The 24,847-nt window shown below is 40.9% G+C and overlaps 1 protein-coding gene across 1 annotated transcript; it reads right to left on the minus strand.

Moving 5' to 3' along the window:
- Positions 1-9,118: 9,118 nt before the first annotated feature.
- On the minus strand, positions 9,119-17,582 carry LOC113447648 (uncharacterized). The gene is made up of 4 exons (XM_026717948.2): positions 17,574-17,582; positions 16,508-16,631; positions 14,512-14,715; positions 9,119-12,816 (listed from the first exon to the last, which is right to left on the minus strand). The coding sequence occupies exons 1-4, from the start codon at positions 17,580-17,582 to the stop codon at positions 9,341-9,343; spliced, it is 3,813 nt and encodes a 1,270-aa protein (XP_026573733.2). The 3' UTR covers positions 9,119-9,340.
- Positions 17,583-24,847: the final 7,265 nt, after the last annotated feature.

Here is a 24,847-nt window from a genome sequence, read left to right on the forward strand (position 1 = left end):
TACAGAATTCTTATTTTCTATTTTGTTTTCCTATTCTCCAAATTTTCCCGTTGTCATCTGAGCTGGTGGACTATCACTAGTGCAGCTTTAAGATTTGCAAGTTTCAAGAAAAACAACAGAGTCCAAGGGCCTCTTGCTCATTCTAGGCCTACATCCCGGCTCCATTACTCCACCCACCCATCCACCCACCCAGAAATAGACAAATTGTGCATGCTTGTAAAATAACAGAACATAAATGTTGTTCCAAAAAGGGTTGCCTTGCCTTTTATATATAGTCTTCTTTCACCATATAATTTAATTCCCATATTAGGGAGGTGGGGGTAATGCCTATTGCCTAAAACTCTGGAAACTCCAGGCAGAGTCTGAAGCACCTTGTTCGACTATCACATTGGACCGAAAGACAGATAGAGCCCTGTGTCACTTTATCAGATGCTTGACGTGATTAAAACACAAACAAACAAAGGACTCTGCCTTTTAATAAAATCTGTGAGTCGGACAAGGTGCTACCAGACTCCGTGTGATTTTTGACTACCACAGACCAATGTTTTCTCAGGAGAAGAGTTTTGGGAAGTTGAAGTCCACACATCTCACTGCAGTTGAGGAATCTTAACAATACCTTGTTGGAGTTGAGGAATGCTGCCATAGACCAGGCTCTCCAAACGTGGCGACTTTTAAGGCTTGTGGACTTCAACACCCAGAATTCCTCAACCAACCATGCCACTGGATTAAACTTTGTTGTTTGAGATGTTTCGCTGCTCATCCAAGCAGCTTCATCAGTCAAAGCAGGCGAAACATCTCAACAAAGTTTAATCCAGTGGCATGGTTGGTTGAGGAATTCTGGGAGTTGATGTCCACAAGTCTTAAAAGTCGCCATGTTTGGAGACCCTGGTCTATGGCAGTATTCCTCAACTCCAACAAGGTATGTTGTTGGAATGTATCAACTCCTGCCAAATCAACCTCGGGTTTCATCCCCAAAGTGGGTTGCAAAGTATCAGTGAATTCGGATACATTTCCTGCTCTCCCCAATCCCTGGTGACCTGCATCTTTTCAAGACCAGGCACAGTTCCAAATTGTGGGGTGGAAACAGTTGCAAGGAGAAGAGATCATCGTATAGGTAGCACAAGTTCTTCTCCAGGCTGTCCAGCAATGCTCTGCATTGGCATGAGGCACTTTGCAAGCATACCATGAAAGGAACCAAGATATACCAAAGGGGTTCAGAGGCAATCTAACTTCTCTTGCCCTCTTCCTTCACCTGGGACTCAGAAGCTACAGGTATTGCTGAGTTTCAGGTTTGCTCTCCTGAGCCAGTTCTGGAGTATTGGCTGTGTTTCCCTCCTGTTTCTAAAAATGGAACAAAGTCTGAAGGAAATTGCAATCCACTGATGGAAGAAATGTTGTCCTTGCCTTTGAAATCTCCCCACAGAGCTAAAAAACATGTTTTTATCATCTGTCTTTAGGCAATCCAAAAATAACGAAGCCAATCTATATTCCCAAAGTCCTTCTGAAGAACTAAGGAGAAATGACAGCTTTGTAAAAATAGTGGTTCATCTTCCCAATATTAACAAAATTTCTAATCTCATAGCTGCTGTGCTCAAAGGATTGATTCAAACTCTTTGTGATCTTTCTTGTATAAAGTGAGCTAATTGTTTCGAATTAGATTTTATGTTAGTTACTGCCCAACTATCAGCAGATGCGCATTTAGAACATAAAATAATAGGGTTAGAAGGGAAGTTGGGGGTTCCTTTTTTGAATTTCTTGTGTTTCTAAATAATTGATACCAGGAGAAACGTTTTTCACAACTTTCTAACTTCCAGTGTTTTGAGATGAAAAGTTCCAACACCCCTGGAAGGCAGTAGGTTGAGTGGAGAGGCCTTCCACGAGGCAAAAAGTGGTGGCCATAATCATGCAAATGATTGCATGATTATTTTTACACCTTTTATTTTTACAAATATTGGCATACATAAAAAAGAGCAGGACTTCAATGGCAAATCTATGACCACCATCCTGACTTTTCTGGCATCCCCTTGCAAATGCCTCTAAAGTCCAGCAAGGCTGCCTTAGCAGTTAAGGATTTATAAGGATTTTCGTTTCTATGGGCACCTAGCTGATCCTAACTAAGCATACTGTAGATGGGAGAGCGTGAGGAAAATCAGGACGATAGACTAGATTGGAATTTTAAGAAACCCAAACTATGCTGAAAGAAGTCAGGAGCAACTTTAGTTCCCCCCACCCCAAACCCTATAAAGTTGTGTGAACTGAAGTCACCAGGAGTCCCATATGATTTGAAGATATTCTGTCATCTCCCTTAGGGACTTAGAAATCCATAGTGCTGGGAAAGGTGGTATAAAAGAGCAGAAGTGGATGACCAGCCACATGGTAGGTCGATTGTTAGAAGATTTGAAGGGCCAGACAGGGTAGATGATTGCTAAAAGATAGCAATAGCCCTTAGACTTATATACCGCTTCACAGTGCTTTACAGCCTCTTTAAATGGTTTACAGAGTCCGCCTATTGCCCCCAACAATCTGGGTCCTCGTTTTACCCATCTCGGAAGGCGGGAAGGCTGAGTCAACCTTGAGCCATTCAGAATGGAATTCCTGGGATGAGCAGTGAGTACTGGATTCTAACCCCTGTGCCACCAAGGTTTGATGATGATACTGACTTGATGGCACACACAACCCTCCTATCAACCCAGTGGACTTTGGTCCTAATAATTTGGACAGGGAATGAGCACAAAACAGCACTTGTGTTTGTGTGGGTGGAGAATTGAAGTAAACATCTCTCTACTGATACAATATTTCTAGTTTGGGGTTGAATTGTGGGTCCTTGGTGTTCTGTGAGCTTGGTGGTTTTACTAGCACTGATGATGTTATCTAGTTTGGTAATAAAATGTCTGCAAGAAAACTACCAACCTCAGAGAACAACCAAGGACCCCACAAATATCTCTACGATGGAAACCTAAAACCGTTTCATTGGCTGACAACTTAGGCCAAGTTCCTACATGGAGAAGGTTGGGTGGATGAGCTTTCAGAAGCATAATTCATTCCCTGTAATCCAGAGAGGGTTCAACAGGTGGCAGCAGCTGCTGACCTTGTCCAGTAGGGCAAGAAATCTAATCAGGGCTGGTTGAGATTATAGTTAAACTTCAGAGCAGTAGACCATAGTGGAAAACATTCTGGGAAAAGACCAGACCATCTAGTGTACTTCAGTCTTATGGCCAAGAAAACTGCAGCAGTTCGACTTGAAAGGAACTCTTATTGAATTAACGATCTGACTGGTTATTGACCAAATCAAAGCTAATGATTTATTCAAAGCAATAACAGCCCCCTGTAGAGATTTGTCTCTGGGGGCAAATTTCAATTTTTATTCTTCTCTAAACTATTCTGATGAGTATGGAATCTGCTGTGTGGGGGGCCTGGGCGTTAAGTTGTCGCCACAATGAAAAGAATGACTATGAAATGGACTTTGTGAAAGCCCCAAGCAAAAACTCAAGGAAAGTCATTCTGGACCATCTAGGTTGCAAGGCTTACTTGAATGACAAAGGGAGCTGGAAGGATTTTCAGCAATACAGTCTGAAATACAATACAATGAGCCCTACAATCTGAAACACAATACAACAATACAACACAGCCAGGAAGGGCAAAAGGAATTACAGTTCTTGCGGGTTCCCAGGAAGAAAACGCAGTTAGTAAATTTGAAAAGTGATCTTTGGAAGGAGTTTTGGGGGATGTTCTTTTTTTTTCATGCTGCCAAAAAAGTTGGACGTTGTTTTTTAAAAATATCAAAATGAAAGTTTTACAAAAGTATACTAAATACTCAAATGATCTCATCTATTCAAAGCAATCCCCATGTTTTTTATGCTTGCTCTACAAGACATTTGGTGGAATATATATATAATTGTACATGGTGCACACCACCCTGTTTGGGCTACTGATTAAGGCAGAGGTCCCCAAACTTGGCAACTTTAAGGCTTGTGGACTTCAACTCCCAGAATTCTGGGAGTTGAAATCCACAAGTCTTAATTGGGGACCTCTGGATTAAGGTATCAGACTAGAAACAAAACCTTGAGTTCAAGTCCATGAAAGCCAGCTGGATGAGACTCAACCCAACCCCCACCTGACAGGGTGATTGGGGAAGAAAGGAGGAGGAAGGTGTGTTGGATGTGTTGACCTGTCTTGCATTATTGTATAATACAGGTGGGAAATAAATGTAATTAAATAAAAGAATAAATAACAGCCCATGGGATTAGATATTTCAGTGCATCATGCATTAATCCAGAATACTGGATAGAGCAATCGATGGATGTTAACCATAGATGCTGATGGGAAATTTAAGAGTCGCAATCCACTTCTTGAAAAAAATGCTGAGATTGAGAAAAAAAACTGGTTTAGAAACAAAGCTGTTTCTTTCCTAAGCCGAAAGAAAAGTGGACAGCATCTGCAGGTGGGGGAGGGTGGGAGGGAATGTGAAACTTGCAAACAAACATGATATCAACCCTGAAGCTGACTTGACTGAGGCCATTTTGAGGCTTCCGTGTTGCCACACTGGAGCTGAGCTGAGGGAAAGGGAGGGGGGAATAGAGATAACTGGGACTTCGTAGCCAAAACAAAATAGTTTCTCCTGGGAACTAAGGATGTTCCCACAGGTGGTCGGAGAGAGGAGTGAAGTTACCAGGCAACCAGACGGCAACTTGATTGAACCATGTGACTGTTTGAGGAAGGGAGAAAACTTTTAATTAGGTAAAAACCATGGGAACATTCAGTCAATTTTCACCAGCCTGTGCCAATATGATATATCCAATAAAACTTTTCTGTAAGGAATCTGCCTGCCTCAGAGTTCTGTTCATTATGGGTGTATTACTTGGAACCCTGACACATGAATTGATAAAATCTGGTATCTGTCTAAACTGTGTGACAACCTTCCATAAGGAACCTGGGAGCACCTTTTCAGACTGTTATCAAGGCCACAGTTAAGGCCACCACCTCTTCATAACTCTAAGTCTGAAAATAGCCTCCGAAACGCCTTCTGATTTGGGGGCTTTCAGAAAATTATACAACTTTCTCTTACAAAGCCTTCATCAAGACCAATCTTCATGGTTATTATATGACACCATCATAAGTTATCCAAACTTCATCTATTGTATTTTATAATTTAATACAGTTACTATACTATAGAACAGGGGTCTTCAAACTTGACAGCTTTAAGGCTTGTGGACCTTCAACTCCCAGAATTCCTCCTCCAGTCATGTTAGCTCAGGAATTCTGGGAGTCGAAATCCACAAGTCTTAAACTTGCCAAGTTTGAAGACCCTTTGATGTAGAACTATGTCATTGTTGGTTTTTTTTTTTAAAAAATTGTCCTGTTTATATTTAGCGATATCCAGCCCATTTTTCTACTTTCCCAATGTAGAAAGCATGTAATATCAATGTCATGTTTAATTTGGAAATGAAATGGATTGCATTAGTGCAGGCTGCATTTTATTAGTGTACGTGCCTTCTGATGCTTCAATGTGCTAATTGCCAATAATAAAGAAGTTAATGAAAGGAGCAGCTTGATAATCAGGGACAGTTGTAAGGAACTGTGGTGGTGGGATTTATGCTTAGAATGTTGAAGATTAAAATAATGAGAAAAAGAACCAAGTCTACAGTAATTTGCAGCTGGAGGAAAGAACAAAGGGGGGCTTAGCAGCTGGACAACAATGGGGATAGAATAGCCTTTTCCAATCTGGAACCAATCAGATGTATTGGATCTTTACATGTGGACTATGCAGCTCCCTGGAAGTAATTTTGAAATGCTGCTTTGAAGCCCCAGCAGCAGCAGTGCAAATCAACCTTCTGTCTGCAGCTCTTTAAAGTGACTGCATCCATCCATTTCTGAGATTGTTCCCTGCAACTACGGCTTTTGGGAAGCAAATTGAGAGCATTAAACCAGATTGAGGAAGGTTGGGTGTGTTCTAGGTGGTCCTGAGGAACAAGGGAAAGAAATTGCCAGTATCTCATTAGCTAATTGCTCACCCTATGTAGCCTACATGAATACCTGCACAAGGTTCTATAAAATAGTTCTCTATCAATTTTATCTTCTAATAATAAGGAACTTATCCTCTTGATAAGAATTTGTTTAGCAGGCTACATAAGGCAATATGTTAGGAGCCACATTTAGGAAATAAATATGAAAAATGGAAATAACCTTGAAGTAAGATGCAGTTTATTGACTAGGAGACAATGAGCTGCAGATGTATTATCCGCTATCCAGAGTCGCAGGACTGCAAGATAGGTGAATCAATTAAATAAAAAAATACAATAATACTTAAGATTAAGTAAGTCTAAGTTAGTGTTTCTCAAACTCAACAGCTTTTAGACACCTGGACTTCAATTAAGAGAAAGATTTACAGTAGGTATAGTAATAAAACATTTGAAACTGAGCAGAAGACAGAATTTGGTCTTGAATTATGTACAAATGATGAACATGTAACTGCTAAACTGAATCAACTGTATGATAAAACGATACCATGTTTGGACAAAATGATACCTTATTGCTGGAACAGTGCAGAAATATATGGTTAAAAGTATTGAAATTCATATTAAAATTTAGATTATGAAATGTATTGGTTTATTACTCCAGAAAAATTGTCTAGAATGTATACAAGTATTTCAAATTTACACTGGAAATGTGGACAACATGAAGAATCGTTTTATTATTCCTGATGGACTGGTAGACTTGTTTAAAAGCCTGAAATGTTGGGTTCAAATAGAATTATGCAAATAATTTTAAAAAATTAATATTTAACTGAAACCAGAATCATTGTTGCTGGGATTATTGGGCAAATAGAAAAGAGCAATAGGAGACTATTCTTATACCTCTGATCGCTACTGCGAATATGCATTATGTTGAAAAACTAAATAAAACTTACTTTTAAAATAGATATGAGGACTTCAACTCCCAGAATTCCCTAGCCAGGACAAGAGGTTGGATGTGATGACTTCTTACTTACCTTCCAACTCTGATTCTATGACATCTACCTGATCACATGTTCAGTGTATCTCAAAAACCTGCAGCCTGCGTTTTGCACCATATTTCCTTTACTGTAAATCAAAGGATTCCTTAATCCAAACCATGAGACAGTCCGATGGAACACACTTATAAAAATAAAAGTCACCCTTTAATCAAACTTTGATCAGGTTCACATATTGCAATAACTGGCCTAGCTCAAGCAGGCTCTCATTTATAAAGCAAATTCCAAAACCTGTGTATGAATATATATGGAGAAAAGCCAAACTATCCTGCTGCTAAAAGCTTAACACTTAAAACTAGTTTGTTGAATTAATCATAATAAACCTTTTGCACATCACCTTAAGCCTATATTCTTTAAACCCTGTCATTGTGGTTGGCAAACTACTGTTTATGGCTTAACGTAAAGCACAGCCTATTCTGTCTTCAAACTACCACCTTTTGTTTGGTATATGAAGGGATCCAACCTAGAATTTTGAGAATACAAATTCAGTGATATGTTCGAATCATCAACTTCCATCACTGGAATGTATCTGTGTTTGCCATGATTTAGTCCAGAAACAGCTGCCTTTAATCATTGTGTTTTACCCTGAATGTTGGTGGCAAAAAAGAAAAAAGAATCTGTCTTCACCTCATTCTAAAATCATCTAACAATTGATCCATGTTCTCCTCAGAACTTGTAGGAGCTCCATCAATGAAGGCTTTTAAGAAGAGATTGGACAGCCATGCGTCCAGAATGATATATAGGGTCTCCTGCTTAAGCAAGAGGTTGGACTAGATGACCTCCAAGGTCCCTTCCAACTCTGTTATTCTATACTCTGAACTCTGCCAAATGGCTGAAAAGTGAAAAATCATGACAGCCGCAAGAAATAAATCTTTTGATTTGCATCTGTGGAAGGTCTTCTTCACAGCTCTGTAAGAATGGAAGTCAACAAATGCTCTAGAATAATAATTTTTAGCTACTGAGTTATCACCTCCTAACACCCAGGCTGTGAACTTGTCACTGCAAAAGGAAAATGTCAGAACCCATGAGATAAAACTCCTATGTGAAACTCAGGCACCTCAAACTACGAAAAGGGTGGCATATAAATTTGATAAATAAAGAAATTTGGGCTGAAACACTTGGCTGTTTACAATATGCACTTATTATATAAAAAGAATTTCATCACAAATTACATTCTATCAGAAAGAATCCACTCTTTATTGGATGAAAGAAAAACACAGGATGATCAGACACAAAACAATGTGTATTTTAAGAAAATTAATATTAAAAGACATATACATACATGCACTGTATAAGCAAGATATAAAAGTCAGATGTTGATAGATTCAAAGCTTTAAGCCCAAGGTGACTAGAACCCACTTTGAATTAAACAACCAAAGATAAACAGCCATTTGTGTTGCGAGTGCTACTTTACATAAGAAAATAGGAATTCAGACAAGGGATGGAGAATGAGGTAAGATCAACATAGCAAAAATGAGCAAAAAATTAGAAGGTACAATACCTCAAACAATATCTTCTACAGACAGTATTATCTACAAGGAGACTCATTGATAATTGGATCTACTGAATTTTCAGGAGAACATTTGAGTCAATTTGGCCCCGGTTTGGGTCTTGAATTCAAAGACAACAATTCCAACTCACAACCATCCTCCCCAAACAAAAATTAAACTTGCAAGACAGACTCAAAATGTTATGGCCAAAATAGGACCTCAGGAGGCCTCATTCCAATATCTTTGTTCAAATTATGCATGTCTTTGGCCTCTCTCTCAAAATGCAACATTCTGTGTGACTGGTCCTAGATAGAGAACCTGCAGAAAAACTAACAAAATAATCAGTGGCACATATCACTTTACAGGAAAACCACAAACCTAGACTGATGTCCATGCATTTGTTAGAGGTAATTTAAAAATGCACAGAATAGAAATTAGGTCACTTTCCTCTCCTCCATCACCTCAAGTTCCAAGCGCAATATTTTAATCATCTTTCTGATTGAAAAAAATCTCTATTTTCACCAAACTGGGGCATCTTTCTAGCAACTTCACATCTTTCTAGCAACTTCTTCCATTGGAGAAATGGAAGAAGGGGTTATACAAGGGATCTTCGGACCCAACTTAAAAAGGATACTGTTGGGACAAAACCAAAGGGGTGAGACACTCTAGAATAAATGTGCTGGCTAGGGGGCCTCCTCTAATGCTCCATGGGGAAAGAAAGCCAAGAGAGACTGCTAAAATATGTTCCCAATTTTGAGTGTAAAGAGATAAGGTGCTGGAATGTCAGAAGAGTAATGTGGCCTCTCATTTTCTCACAATAGGATTCAGCTTCTGAATCACATCAGAACTTCTTCCGCTTTAGAAGGTCCGTGTGCACAGATGCTTGCTCGCAACCAGGGCAGGCATAAGCCTTCTCCTTGCCACTAAATTTTAAGTGGGTCATATGTTTAGGATTCAGCCAGAAGCTTTTCCCGCAATGCATGCAAGGGTGGAGCCTTTTCTCGCTGTGGGTGGCCTTGTGCCTGTTGAGATTACACAACGCGTTGCAGCGAAAGTCACATTCGGAGCACTTGAAAGGCTTCTCTCCAGAGTGGATTCGTAGGTGGACCTTAAGGGCTGTCACAGAAAAGAAACTTTTCTTACACTGGGTGCAGGGGAACGGTCTGTTCTCAGTGTGGTTCTTCTCATGAATCAAGAGATTGGTCCGACTACGGAAGGATTTCTTGCACCGAGAGCAGACATGTTTCATCTGCTGATCACATATGGTTTTCCCCTTAGAAGGTGAACTCTGAAGCTTCCTCAACATCGCTGTTTGCAGTTCAACACTGCGTCTACCCTTTGCTCTCTTCCGTGTCCTTAGTGGATTTTGGATCTCTCCCAGCTGCTGAGCCAAAGGTGCTCTCCCCAAATTCTGGGCAGTAGCATTTGAGCGCCCATTTAGAGGGCAGAATCGGTCATGATCCTGCTGGGTCTTGCTTTTGGACAACCATGGCATAGGCCGGGTCTCTGCCGGATCCCCGACGTCGGATGGCTTGCATTTTTCTTTTTCACAACTCTGAGAGCCAGAATTGGCCTCAAGGGATTCCCACTCCTGTGCCACAGAGACGGCTGTGTTCCTTTGCACAACACTTTCGGTAACTTTCATTTGGGCTTCTCTGGAGAATGTTTTCTGGCAGGGCAGTTCGAGGCAAAGATCCTTGTGGTTCTTGGATGCACCTTGAAACAAACTGGAGGAAACACTTATAGAGGGGTCGCTTTCAGGACCATCGTGGTACTTTGCTTTCCTGGGGGAGCTGGGTGCATTTGGGCGGACCATTTCTCGTTCTTCTCGCTGACAAAAGCAACGTTTGGACCTTCCCCCCACAAGCTGCGTTTCTCTCTTAGCTTTTCTTATGGAGGAAGCCTGTGACCTCAATTGCCAGCCATCGTGGTTTTTTCCCTTCTTATGACTTTGGGAATGGGTATTTTTGGAGCAGGTCCCAGGCTGATGGATAAAGAATATGTCCTTTCTTTTTGGTTTCCTTTCCAATTTCACTGCCTGGCTGACTTCCCCATAGCCCAGCAAACTATTTTCTTTGAATTTTCTAGATAATTGCATTGGCATCGTAATATACTTTTCAGGAGCTCCTGTGTTTGATCTTTCTTCTAAGGGCACCGGCAGATCTCTTTCTTCTTCCTGGGCATGTGGCAAGCTGATAACCTTATCTGTGTGAAGTGGTAGCTGCAATAATGCTTGTCCAATAGGATTTCCCTGATGTTCCTCCATAGAAGCTGTGCTACTTGGGAAATTAGAAAACGCCCGTGTAGCCTGCATGATTGCGGATAGTTTGCGGCATTCTTCATTCAGGTGAATTCTCTTGTGTCTTTTCAGATGCCACGGCTGAAAGAAACCTTTCCCGCACAGAGAGCATTTGAAGAGCTTTCGGTCCAGGTGTCTGTTTTCATGGATGACCTCCCTCACGACGGGCTGTTCAGGGAATTTTCCTTTCAGGTGGGTCTTCTCGTGTCTCTTCAGGTGCCACATCTGGATGAAGGCTTTCCCACAGGCAGCACATCTGAAAGGCTTTTGCCCAGAGTGGATCCATTGATGCCTGGTGTAGGAATAGTTATCATCAAAGGTTTTCCCACATTTTTGACAGAGGCAGGGCTGTTTCCTTCTGTGGGGAACCCTGAGGGAGGAGGTGGGGGGATCTTTTGCGGCCATTTTGTCTTTGGAGTCTGAGCACAGAGAGAGTTTTTCCCCCGTGTGGGTTTCTTGGTGGGGAACCAGAGATTCTTCTTGGGAGGTGTTTCCCTCATGTTCCAAGTGGGGATATGGCTGTTGCTTTCTCCTATGGATTTTTCCATGATTGACAAAGGCGCTTTTGGTTCTCATGCATTTTCCACAATGCTGACAAACATAATTCTCTTGAATGGGGATTTTGGGGTGCTTGGCAAGTTCTGAGCGATGGTTGACATCACTTGCAGGGAGAAGACCTTCAGAAGCCTTCTGTCCATAGTGGTGGCTTTTGATGATCCTCAAACTTTTGACATCTTCATTGGAGAGTTCTCTGAGGTGAATCTCTAGATGTCGGAAAAGGTGGGGTTTTCGAATGAAACTTTCTGTACATTTGTGGCATTTATAGGGTCTCTCACCTGTGTGGAGTTTCTCATGGTCAGCAAGTATGATACGTGTACTTAAACATTTCCCACAATATTGACACTGATGGGGTGTTTTCTGTGCCCATTTTCTTGGGCACCAAATGCGGTAAGAGCTACGAGTGAAGATTTTTCTGGAAACTGAGCGTTTAGAGGGATTTCCTCTTTCGTGAGAGATTTCCGAATCAACCAAGGCACTTTTCACAGCCAAGCTTTTACCTTTTTTTGGATGCTTCCTGGATGCCTGTTTCATATGGGTCATCATGTGTGACATCAAAATAGCCTTATGAAGAAAGCTTTTACTACACTGGGAACATTTATATGGCCTTGATTCCCTGTGCATTCTCTCATGGTCCACAAGCAAACTTTTGAACCTTAGACATTTCCCACAAAACTTACATTTATGGAGATTGACTTGGTCTTGCTGTTGTCTAGTGAGGCCAATCTTCAGTGATTTTGTACTCCCAGAGACAGGGGCTGTACTGACTTTCTTTTTTTCAGTTTCAGGCATACTTTCTATCTTTTCTTCCTTCTTATCCTTCTTTCTGTTATTTTTGGGTGCTGTGTGGCAATTTTGATGTTTGTCCAGACATTCCTTCTGAACAAAGATTTCCCCACATTCATGACACTTATAGGACTGCTGGCTTGTGTGGCTCTTTTGATGTAGGAGGAATTGTTCTTTGAGCTCAAAAGACTTCTTGCAGGTGAAACATTCATAAAGCTTCATGTTTTGAGGCTTCACAACACTATAGGAAGGTCTGTTGCCTGCTTTTGCTCTGTGGCCCTTCTGGTGGCGGTCAAAGACTTTTTTGGATGAAAACCTTTCTTCGCAGTCAGGGCAGTTATAGGCTTTTGTCGTACTGTGTATCCTCTGGTGATTGGCAAGAGATATTTTGGATTTGAAGATCTGTCCGCAATCAGGGCACGGGACCGGATGGTCCCTTCCTGCAGCTCTTTCTTTGGCCTGGGAGCTTTCATTGGCATTGCCCGTTTCTGCCTTTGTCTTTCCTAGCTGACTCTGTGAAGGCTTCTTCAACTGGGACCCATGTTTATAGGCCTCTCTAGGCTTCAGACTCTGTGATCCACTCCCTTTGGAAGTATTAAATAAGTTTCGGCGAAGGATCATCGGTCGAAAACCTCCACGATGAGGCTTTTCTTCTTCACTTTCTTGATCATTATCTACAGCCCAAAAAACAACAACAAAGGGGGGGAGAGAAAGTGACAGTGCAGGGGGATTATATGGTTAGTGCACAAGTTGCACTAGTGCCACTTGGCATTTAGATACAATTCAGGGTGTTGATGGTTATCTTTCAATTAAGACCTATTGTTTTGGGGGGAGGATACATCCCTCCAATTGTCTTTTACCATCCATTAATGGGTTGGTACCATTATGTCTTTTACCATCCCATAATGGGTTGGTACCATTATGTCTTTTACCATCCCATAATGGGTTGGTACACTCAGGATCTCACATATACCCCCTTTGACATATATTATGGAATTCCAGAAGTGTGCCTCCTCTATTGCCACTCCTGCACCCTGGAATGGTATTCTCCCAACTATTAGAGTCTACACCAGGGTTGTCAAACTCAAGGTCCACGGGGCAGATCCTGCTCGTGAGGCCATCCTTATCAACTCAATGCGAAGAAGAAAGATCGACCCAACCTGACTTTGGCCCTGTCTACCCAGTGCAAAGAGGAAACATGCCAGCAGTTTGGGGAGTGGTGTCAAACTGGCCACGCCCACCCAGTTAGCCATGCCCATCCAGTTGGCCACACCCACCCAGCCCAAGCTCAACCACAGCCCTGATGTAACCTTCAGTGAGATTGAGTTTGACACCTCTGGTCTACACCAAGGATTGCCAACCTTGGCAACTTTACACGTGGACTTCAACTTCCAGAATTCATGAGCTAGCATGGCTGAGGAATTCTGGGAGTTGAAGTCCACAAGTCTTAAAAGTTGCCAGGTTTGGAGACCCCTGCCATATTCCCACAAACCACAATAGCTGGTTTAACACATCCCACCAAGCCAGAACAGCAAACCAAGTGTCACTGTCACTTAACATAATATATGAACCCAGACAATGAGCTGGATCCAATCCCACTGCTAGAATTGGATTGCTTTTCTACAACTCTTTTAAAATGGCAAGCTTTTCAAGATATCTTAGAACAGTGGTTGCCAACCGGTGGGCCGCAGAGAAATCTCACCCCCCAGAGCACCCCCCCAAAGCAATTAATCCAGGCTGCACAGAAACACAAGGCTGTGCTGCCCACATGGCCTGTGGGAACTCTCCCCTCCCACTCACTCCTTGCCCAGCAAATTTGCCTGCTAAATTGCAATTTTTCCTTTTTCCGACCATCAGCTGTTCTGTTGTGCCGGGAGATTTAGATTAGCTAGGAAGCAGGAAATCGTTTTATTTCTTACTTTCTAGCTAGTCTTTAGATCTTCTATTATGCTTTTAAGCAGAGCCGAACCTCCCTTAGGACTGAAGCTTCTATTATTCAGTGCAGACTCACTGCAAGCAAATTTTATGTGACAGACTCAGGTAGCTAATGGCAGATAGATAGATCTCTGAATGATTCGTTCAGCAACTCAACCTGCCTGTCTACTTTGCCTGATTTTGGGTAGAAGTTGCATTTTTTTATATAAAAAATTCAATATTTATATAAATGTTTATAATATTTACATACAAGCCATGCCCAGTCAGTCACATGACCACCAAGCCACACCTAGATATTAGACCACACCCACAGAACTGGTTAGTGGGATTTAAAATTATGGGTTTGGTGGTCCCCCAGGTCCAAAAGGTTGGCGACCCCTGTCTTAGAACTACCGTAGCCCTTTAAGCCAGAGGCCTTCCGCAGCGGTTCTAACCTGAGTTTGCAGACTCTGAACTGGGGTAGGTCACAGGACTCCGGTATCGATCCCACCAGATCCCTCCTGTCGGTATCTGCTTCAGTGTTGGCTTAATTGGGCCTTCATCTGCGCTTTCATCGGAGCTCTGGATTTGTGGGACCCAGGCTTCTTCTCCACGATCCAAGCGGGAGAGCAGCTCAGAGGAGTGGCAATGAACTTGGCCTGCAGGGGTTTAAAAACAGCAGGTGGGTTGGCTGAGAGCTGGTACAACACGACAACAGGGACCAAGTTGTGATTCATGTACTCTGCGAATGACCTTTGGCATGAGACTTAATCTCCGACACTCCGTATGGAGTATTGGTACAAATAGTTTTTGACTTGCAACAATTCATTTAGTGACCATTCCTGTTACAACAGCACTGAAAAAGTGACTTATGACCACTTTTCACACGGATGACAATTGCAATATCCACGTGGTCATGTGATGAAAATTCAGAGGCTTGGCAACTGGCATGTACTTCTGACTGTTGCAGAATCTCGGGGTTCCCTTTTGTGGCCTTCTGACAAGCAAAGTCAATGAGAAAGTCAGATTCACTTAATGGCCCTGTTACTAACTTGACAACTGCGGTGATTCACTTAACAACGGTGGAAAGAAAAATCGTAAAATGGGACAAAATTCACTGAACAACTGTCTCGCTAACAACAGAAACTTCGGGCTCAATTGTCATAAGTCAAAGACTTACACAAATGATCCCAGTACCTGGCTTCTCCAGGTGATTTTTTTTTTTTACTCCGAATCCTAACTGAAATCCTTGAGAACTGCTGATGGCTGGTAGAACAAATTATGTGAGCTAGCCAGATTGAGGATTGTTTAATATATGTCAGCTTCCCATATTTAAGAGCCTCGTTGGAGCAGTGGTTAGAGTGCAGTATTGCAGGCTACTTCTGCTGCCTGTCAGTTGCCTGCAATTTGACAGAGCGAATCCCACCAGGTTCAAGGTTGACTCAGCCTTCCAACCTTCCAAAGTCGGTAAAATGAGGACCCAGACTGTTGGAGGCAATAGGCTGATTCTGTAAAACGCTTAGAGAGGGCTGTAAAAGCATGCAGAAAAAACAATTACTACCAACCTGCCTTCAATCGAAGACCTGTACACTGCACGAGTAAAAAAAAGAGGGCTGTGAAAATATTTACAGACCCCACACATCCCAGACATAAACTGTTTCAACTCCTTCCCTCAAAACAACGCTATAGAGCACTGCACACCAGAACAACTAGACACAAGGACAGGTTTTTCCCCGAAAGCCATCACTCTGCTAAACAAATAATTCCCTCAACACTGTCCAACCAATTACAAAGTCTGCATTACTATTAATCTTCTCATCACTCCTTATCGCCCATCCTCTCCTACTTGTGACTGTATGACTTTAACTTTGTGGCTTGTATCCTTATGATTTATATTGACTGTTTCCTAGTATGATTTGATTGCTAATTGTACCCTAAGACTATTATTAAGTGTTGTATCTGATGACTCTTGACTCTTGATGAATGTATCTTTTCTTTCATGTACACTGAGAGCATTTGCACCAAGACAAATTCCTTGTGTGTCCAATCACACTTGGCCAATAAAGAATTCTATTCTATTCTATTCTATTCTATTCTATTCTATTCTATTCCATTCCATTCTATATAAGTCTAAGTGCTCTTGCTATTGCTACATTCCCATTTGACACTGCAACTGTCATAAATATGATTCAGTTGTCAAGCACCTGAATTTGGATCATGTGAACATGAGGACGCTGCAACGGTCCCAAGTGTGAAAAACGGTCATAAGTTACTTTTTTCAATGCTTATAACTTTGAATGGTCACTAAATGAACTGTTGTACGTCAAGGACTCCCTAGCTTTGAAAAGAATAACCATTTAAAGTTTTCCATGAGGACATGGCAAAGAACACTGCTGGTACTAATGGTTCATTGATTTCAACCACATCTATTTATCATTCTGTAGACCTTACCTATGGCAGCTGGGGCCCAGTAGTTCCCCTGCACGCTATTCTTGAAGGTTTTCTGTCGGCGACCTGGATGTGTGCGCTGCACATCACTTGAATGCACAGTCACCTCCATAAAGGCTTCCGGAACCTTGAACCAAAGGAAGAACATCAGTTAATTTTTAGGAAACTGTAAATGTCAGCCAGCAGAAGGCTGGTGCAGGTGTCACACATCTCACTATGCAGTGGGTTCTATATTTTTTATATTTATTTTTATAAATTTTCATTCATAAACATTCTTGAACAACAGTGCATTGGCAGAGCATTATTTGTAATAAATCTCAACATACAAACTAAAAGCAATAGTAATGGTATAATAACATCACTAATAGTATAACCAAAAAAGTTGATCTAGATTTCTTCTTATGTTAGATTAATTACATTTTTATCAATTAGTACATTCATATTTATCTACTTCTTTACTTTCAATATTAACCTTCATAATCTTACTTTCTCTAATTTCTACCTCTTTTCTCTATCCATTCATAGAATTTATTCCATGTCTGAAAGTATTCCGAATCATCTTTGTCTTTAATTTTTAAAGTTAATCTATCCCTTTCAGCACAGTCCCAAATTTTCCTAATTATAATCTTGTCCAATGGAGTATTCATATTTTTCCAGTATTTAACATATGTAATCCTCACTACTGTCAATATGTGTAACACTAAATAGGTGGTCGCTTTCTCAAAATCCTCTGATAGTATACCTAAAAGGCACGTTTCTGGTTTAAACTCAATTTAGTGGGTTCTAAATCATGGTTTGTTGAATAAGCTTCACCTCAAACTATAAACCAAAGTATGAGTGGGGTCACACACTATTATTACAAGCCTTTTATTTATGCACATGCTGGCTTATTGATTTTATATACAACTCAATATTTAATATTCATGCTTAATATTCATACTTCCTACTATTTTAATTGCAACAACAACCCTGTGAGGTAGGTTGGACTGAGAGAGTATGATTATCTTAAACTCCTCCTGCCCAGTTTCATGCCTAAAGCGGGACTAGAAGCTCAGAGTTGCCTGGATACCTTAATCATTAGACCAAACTGGCTCTCATTAGTTTTATATTCACCAATAAATTACCATATCAACATTAATTTGTAGAATGAAATAAGCATGTCCTGTATGTATTTAGGTAATTAAAAGGCAATAGCCAAATGAAAAAAGCATCATATGACTTAAGGAAGGCTAAGCAAACTTTTGGAGGATGGAAACTAGTTTGTGATTTTGAGAGGATGCGATAGGTAGCAATAGCTCCTGAAAGATTTTTCTTCTCACAAAATGGACATGGACCCCCCTCACCAGAAGGTCTAAATTCTCTTCACCAATTCTCTATATCTGTACTATTCCTACGGGGCATTTTGTTGCAAATAAATATGAGCTGAAAAGTTGGGGCATTCATTGCCATGTGACAATTTCCTCCTTGTTTATTGTGTGTGTTTTAAAGGTCAGGTAGATAGTCAGCTTGGCAAGCATTCATAGGATGCTTAACTGCCCATCTGAACGGAAAATACACTAAGGATGTAATCATAGCTATACTTGTGAGTAAACCTCCCTGAATACAAAAGGCTCAGTTCAAGCACAGGGTCCTTGGTGCTCTCTGAACTTGGTTGTTGTTGTTTTTTGCAGACATTTCATTTCCCAAATTAGAGAACATCATCAGTGTTAGTCCTCAGCACAATATTAGCACTGCTGCTATTACCTAGTTTGGGTAATGAAAGGTCTGCAAGAAAACAACCACAAACAACCAATTCAGGTAAGTATGTTTAGAAAAGCCTTTGTTCTCCTCTAGGAGAGAATGGAAATAATGCCACCTTGCATAGACAGAACCTGACAATCTTTAAAGGGGGAAAATAGTGATTTAAGTGACTTCCAGAGCAATAGCAGCAATCTCAACATATCCTGGGGCTAAAAGGAAATCACCCAGGAAGCAAACCTTGCTGATAATCCTCTCCTTTTTTATGCACAGACTCTTAAATGGTGCATGCTAAGGAGTGCATAAAAGGCAGAAATCGAAAAGGGGGGTTTCCCAATTATATCTAAATATGAAAAGCTACAACCGACTGGATTTTAGCCCAATATAAAGCAGCATCTAATTTAAAGAATGTGTAGATGTGACAATGTTGTGATCCAGATTGCAGATTACTTCTATTCTTCTTTAAGGTGTAAACAAGAAATTATGCCTTCATTCTATATAAAATTTCCCTAACAATGATTAGTTTCACTAAAAATACAATAGAAATGGACATATCTTTTAAAAATGCTTTTAAAGTGTCCAAGGCAGCTGCATAGTACTTTCTGCACTAGGTGTGTTTGTGTGCATTTTTAGAAATATGACCTCCCAGTGGATTTCCACACACAAAAAATGAAAAATTAAACTAACAAACCAGCAAACGTGATGTGTTCCTTCCAGGGATCTTTTCTTGAATAATTCCTGCACCTACATCAATGCATATAAGCAGAATTTCTACTCAGTACTTGATAACTCTTTTAAAATCACACCTACTCTAAATGGTAGAAGAAAATCAGGAATCCAGAATATCTTTTCGGAGTAATTAATATAATACTAATATTAAAAGATATTAGATAGATCTGATGAAGTAAGATACAGTTCACAAAAGCTTATGACTTTTAACAAAATGTTTGATTGGAAAAGATGCTGTCAAAGTCCTGATTTTTGGCTTAAAAAATCAGCTGTCCTTCTACAATGCCTAAAACACAGAAGATACCACTAAGGATGTTTATTTATTATTTACCATTTATATCTTTATAAATTATATTACATTTAATATAAATTATAAAAATATATAATTTTTATAATTTATATTAAATGTAATATAATTTATAAAGATATAAATGGTAAATAATAAATAAACATCCTTAGTGGTATCTTCTGTGTTTTAGGACATTAGCGGACCTCGCCCGAGCGCGAGACAAACGCTGAAGAAAAAGAAGAAGAAGAATATAAATTATAAAAATATAATGCTCTGTATTAAAAACAAAGTAAAGGAACATCACTAGGAAAACTCACATTTACAAAGGGGAAATAGCATCATAAAATTACAGTAAGATAGAAGAAAATCTCAAAGGTTAACTCCTACCAACCCAGGAAATATCCTGTATCACTTCTTTTTAACAAATACGAATACTATCTAAGGCCCATTCAGTTTGTAGGAATTGGACCAGTAGAACTATATAAGAATTAGACCATTTAGAACTGTAGAAGTTTGTGCTCAATAACCTATTGCAAATTGGCTTGATTATGAAATTGTAGTCAAATCCATTCGAATGGTATCAGGTTGCAAGAAATTAACATCAGGGTTTTTTCAGATTTGTGGTAGTTTATTCCAGGTAGGCCACATTCCATTTTAATATCTATGTCCTTAAATCAAGTGGAAAATACCTGTTATGGCACCTTGGGGGATAGAACAGTTCCCTTCATTCTTTAAAATTTTCCTCACCTATTTGATAGGTAAACAGATAGAACTAATTTTCTGAGTGTTTATGGCTTGCTCAACAGAATTTGTACTAACTTATGATATTTTTAGCTAGAGTTGATCAATAAGTCACCATTTGTTAAGAAGTTTTCCTCAAGCTTTACTACATAATAAATACATGCACAGAACCCTGCAAAGAACATTACTTCAGTGTTGACTATTTCCATGGAGCAGATTAAACAAGATTTTCTTCACCGTAGTTGTCTGAATAAGCCACAAATAGCTTGACTACAGTTTAACTATGTTACAGTAGTCACAAGGGCCAATTTACACAATCTGTCACAAACAAGGCATATACTTATTGCAGAGAATCCAAACATTACTGGAAATCCAAATACCTGCAACAAACACAAATACTGATTTTGTTTTAGCGCCTTCCTCTTTCAAGGAAAAAAGATAAACTTCAGTAGGTGATTTTTAGGCACTATCACACTACGATAGATACAACTCTTAACACTTCTTGGAAAGAGGAACACAGGAAGCCTAAAACTAATCAAAATGAACGTACCCAATCCACGTAATTTTTAATATACACAAATAACTATTTTTTCATGAATCTGTTTGTCAAGATTTTCACTCCCAGATCTAGTAGCCCAATTGAACCCCTGAACAGCTCAACTCCCAGCTCCAGGCCCTTTTCCTCCCCCACCCCACAAGAAGCTCCCTTTTCTCCATCTATGCATCTCTTACTAGAGCCACATCTGCAACAGCCATCTTTCCTCCACGAATTTGGACTGATCTCGAAGCCAACCGGTCCTATATTTTAAAGCCTGTTGAACATAAAAAGGAAAACATTCAGGATTTTTATTTTTTTCCAGCTGTTTTCTACTAACCCATGCATTGTTTGCCAAACGTATGCTGATTAATGTACATTCAAAATGACAATAAAGTTAGTCTAAGTTCTAAGTGTCTGATTCTCAGAGGCTGCCTGTATGCTGAGAGTATTTGCACCAAGACAAATTCCTTGTGCGTCCAACTACACTTGGCCAACAAAGAATTCTATTCTACTCTATAGAAAGCACAGAATCACAGGGTGAAAAGGGACCTTGGAGGTCTTCTAGTCCAACCCAATTGTGGTCATTATACTGCTCAATCTGTATGCCACTTGTGACTTTATAGGCTGTGCAAAAGGTTAGTATTCTATGAACTCAACTGGTTCAGTTCCATTGTGAGTGCTCCTGGAGGTCTTCAAGAAGAGATCGTACAACCATTTGTCCTGGATGGGATCAGGACTCCCTGTAAATTTGTTTGGCAAACTTTTTCAGAAGTTATTTGCCATTCCAACCTTCCAAGGGCTGAGGGAGAGGGACTGGCCCAGCCTCACCAGCTTAACTTTCTCTCCCGGTTTCTACGGGATGCTTCACCACTACACCAAATTGGGTCTCGCGTTGGGATTAAAGTTATCCTATCCAGGGCTACAATCCGGGAGGAAAAGGGAACTGCGGCAAAAAGATCTTTAAAAACCCGATTTTTTTTGCTGCCACGAGGCCATTGCGCGCATAGTGGCCCCCTCAGAAAGCCTTTTAACGACGGGAAAGAGCTCCTCCACTCCCGTCCAACCAGTCCCGGTCGTTTCCAAGCGCAACCCCTTCAAGCAGCGGTGGCGTCCAAAATATGCCCCCACCCCGCTTCCTCAAGCCCCCTTCTTTTCTCAGTCGGGCGTTTTTGGAGAAGGGCTCGGGGGGGGGATACGTCCCCCCTTCGGCCCGCTGGACTTGGTGTCTGCGCGGGTCTCCCTCGCTTCACTCACCTGGGACCTCGAAGGCGCCAAATCCAGGAGCCGGCCTGGCGCCGCTCCCCAAAAGAGGCGCAAGGGGCCCCCTTTCCCTCCGAGCCGCGTTTGTCTGGGCGAGCTTGCCCCGTCTCCGGGCAGCCTCATGCCACTCTTCCCGCCCCGCTAAGCCCTCGTCTGGGCCAGTAAGCAGCTAACCGGCCAATAGCCTCGGGCGGCGGGGAAAACGCTGGAGCCGGAGCCCTCTGGCGGTGAGCCAAGATGGCCCCCTTGGCTTCCAGCGAGCCTGACGGGGCGGCAGGTGGAATATCAACAGGTGCGGAATATCCCAGTCTTGTGAAAATGTTTCCTTCGCTCCTTGTTTGCCCTCGATTCCTCTCCAATTTTTCAGACACCAGCGTCTCCGACTGCAGCGGGCCATTAAAATCTAGCGTGTGGATCTCCTGTGGGAATAAGAAACATGTCTGGTTAAGTTCTTTCCCCCCACCCCTTCCAGTTCATCTCTTCATGGCTGACAAAATCCCTGCCCTTTTGCTCCACCTGAGAAGCCAGGAAAGCGTTTTCTAGGAAGGTGGGCATGGCTCCCTTTTTGTTTACCCCGTCTCTTCTGTTCCAGGCTACTAATTCGGATTCAATAAGCTCAGAAAGAGAACTTGGTATTTCTAGTAATATAGGTAGTGCTTGACTTACAACAGTTCATTTAGTGACCGTTCCAAGTTACAGCAGCACTGAAAAAAGTGACTTATGACCATTTTTCACACTTACCACTTTGTAGCGTCCTCGTGATCATGTTGAACAGCTTAGCCTCGGAAGTTGTGAGAGCGCCATCACTTGAGACTTTCAAGAAGAGATTGGACTGCCATTTGTCAGAAATGGTGTAGGGTCTCCTGCTTGGGTGTGGGGGTTGGACTAGATGACCTACAAGGTCCCTTCTAACTCTGATTTTCTGTTATCTGATCAAAATTCAAATGCTTGGCAACTGGTTCGTATTTATGACTGTTACTGTGTTGCTGGTCATGTGATCACCGTTTGCAAGTTTTGACAAGCAAAATCAATGGGGAAGCCCGATTCATTTAACAACCATGTTACTAACTTATCAACTGCAGGGATTCACTTAAAGACTGTGACAAGTATGGGACAAAACTCACTTAACAAATGTTTCACTTAACAACAGAAATTTTGGGCTTGATTGTGGCAGTAAGTCAAGGATTACCTGTACATAATATTGGAGTGTACAAGTAGCTCCTGAGATTTTATTAGGTTGCTAATTTGCTATTAATCTCCTAGAATTAGGAAGTTTCTAAAAGGCCACCTGGAAGGCTCAGTTTACATACTGATTGCAAGGCTAGATTTATTTCAGGCAGTTTGCCAGCTAATCTTTGGCTAAGTGAATGCAGGCTTACTGAATTAACACAATCCAATCCAAGCACAAGTAGGCAGGTCAAATTTTAACCCAGCATGACAAACCCAATTAGTCAATTTTGCTTTCAAGCTCTTTAAATTTCCAGATAGTCTTCAAGTGCAACCCAGCATAGATCCTGTTGCACAGGGTCATTTCCCAAACAGTTTTTCTAATATGATGTACATATTATTGTGGCCTGTGATAAATTACAAGGGGTTTTCTTCTATAAGCTTGGGCCTTGAATTCCAGCTTCCGTGCAAGGGTCATTAAACTCATCCCACTGTCTTCCTATTTGATATGATATTAGGCTGACCTCCAGAACCCAAATCAAAATGTTCTTAATTGGAGTATGCATGAGGTTTCTTGTAATATCCTGTAAAAAAAGACTACTGTGCGTGGAAGAACTCTGTCCCATCCTTAATGGATTTTCTTCTATCGCAGTTAGATGAAGAAGCAAATAGTCAACAAAACTCACTGTACTGGAACTGATTTTGTTTTTCTTTAAAAGGTAAAAAGTTTTGTGGAAAACTCAAATGTCTCCTTACCATGTCCCATTTCTGGTAGGGGTTGTTGTTCTTTCATTTTGATTCAAATTACAGTATTTGCTATAGTACAGCAAGTAGCAAATGTGGATGGATGGATGGACAATGTTGAAGGCAAGATTCTATCTGTTTTTGGAACAAGAGAAAACAAGGAAACATCATAACACCTGACTCCCCCAAAGGATGTTTACTGCTTTATTTTAGTGTCTCCATTCCACAATTCTTGATTTCTGTACTGCCACGGACAAGTCCTTTCAGTGTCAAAGCTGGTAGGGCTAAACAAGGCTAACTCCAATTCTTTCAGAAATGTGAGCATGCATAGAAAGGAACAAGAGAAGAATCATATTGATACAGTGGATACCTGAAGTGTTCACCATAGTAATTTTAGAAAGACTGCAGAATCCCCACAGAATTTATGCATGTTTTATAGGTATTGCCGGAATGCTTACTGTACAGTGGTATCTCAGTATTCATCATTAATTGGCTCTGGGAGGTGCAACGAACACCAAAAATGATGAGTACCAAACACATTTTTCCCATACGGAATAATGTAGTCACAAGGCAGCCAACAACGACAAGTTCTAGCTTGTGTGTTGAGTTCCAAACAAACAATGAGTACCAGGACAAAATTTTCATGTTAAAATGTGTTGAGTAGCAAATTTAATGAGTTTCAAAGCAGTTGAATACCAAGGTACTAGTGTATTCTTTGCTTTACAGTCTTTCAGCTTGACTTCCAAATATGTTAAAGATGTCTTTTTAGTACATTTCAGCTGAAATTTCTAAGCTTCTGGAAGAAGAATAAAACAGTTCCTGTTAAATGCCTATGGAAAATCACCTAGGTCGTGGCTGTCCCGAATATGCTTTTTCAAAAAGGCAACTGGACTTTCTTCATTTTTTTCTTTGAAATAACATTTTGCTTCTCATCCAAACTTCAGTTCAGAACTGAAGAAGCTTCTTGGATGGGAAATGAAACATTTTCAAAGAAAAAACAAAGAAAGTCCGATTGCCTTTTTGAAAAAGCACCTTTGAGAGTTCTTGTTCGGCAAAGCGTAACATAGACCAGGGGTGTCAAACTCCTGGGCCATGGGCTGGATGTGTCACACACTGGCCATGCTCACGCTTGGTTTAG

This window comes from Pseudonaja textilis, chromosome 2 (genome assembly GCF_049901715.1).
Source record: "Pseudonaja textilis isolate UNSWEBS1 chromosome 2, rPseTex1.2, whole genome shotgun sequence".
Lineage (NCBI taxonomy): Eukaryota > Metazoa > Chordata > Lepidosauria > Squamata > Elapidae > Pseudonaja > Pseudonaja textilis.

Bases quoted from the DNA above. Each gene is read 5' to 3' on its own strand.
- LOC113447648 (XM_026717948.2), bottom strand. The intron at 14,716-16,507 runs GTAAGGTCTACA...AAACCCCTGCAG, and splicing joins CTGGGCCCCAGCTGCCATAG to GCCAAGTTCATTGCCACTCC. The intron at 12,817-14,511 runs GTTAGAACCGCT...TTTGGGCTGTAG, and splicing joins TTCAGAGTCTGCAAACTCAG to ATAATGATCAAGAAAGTGAA.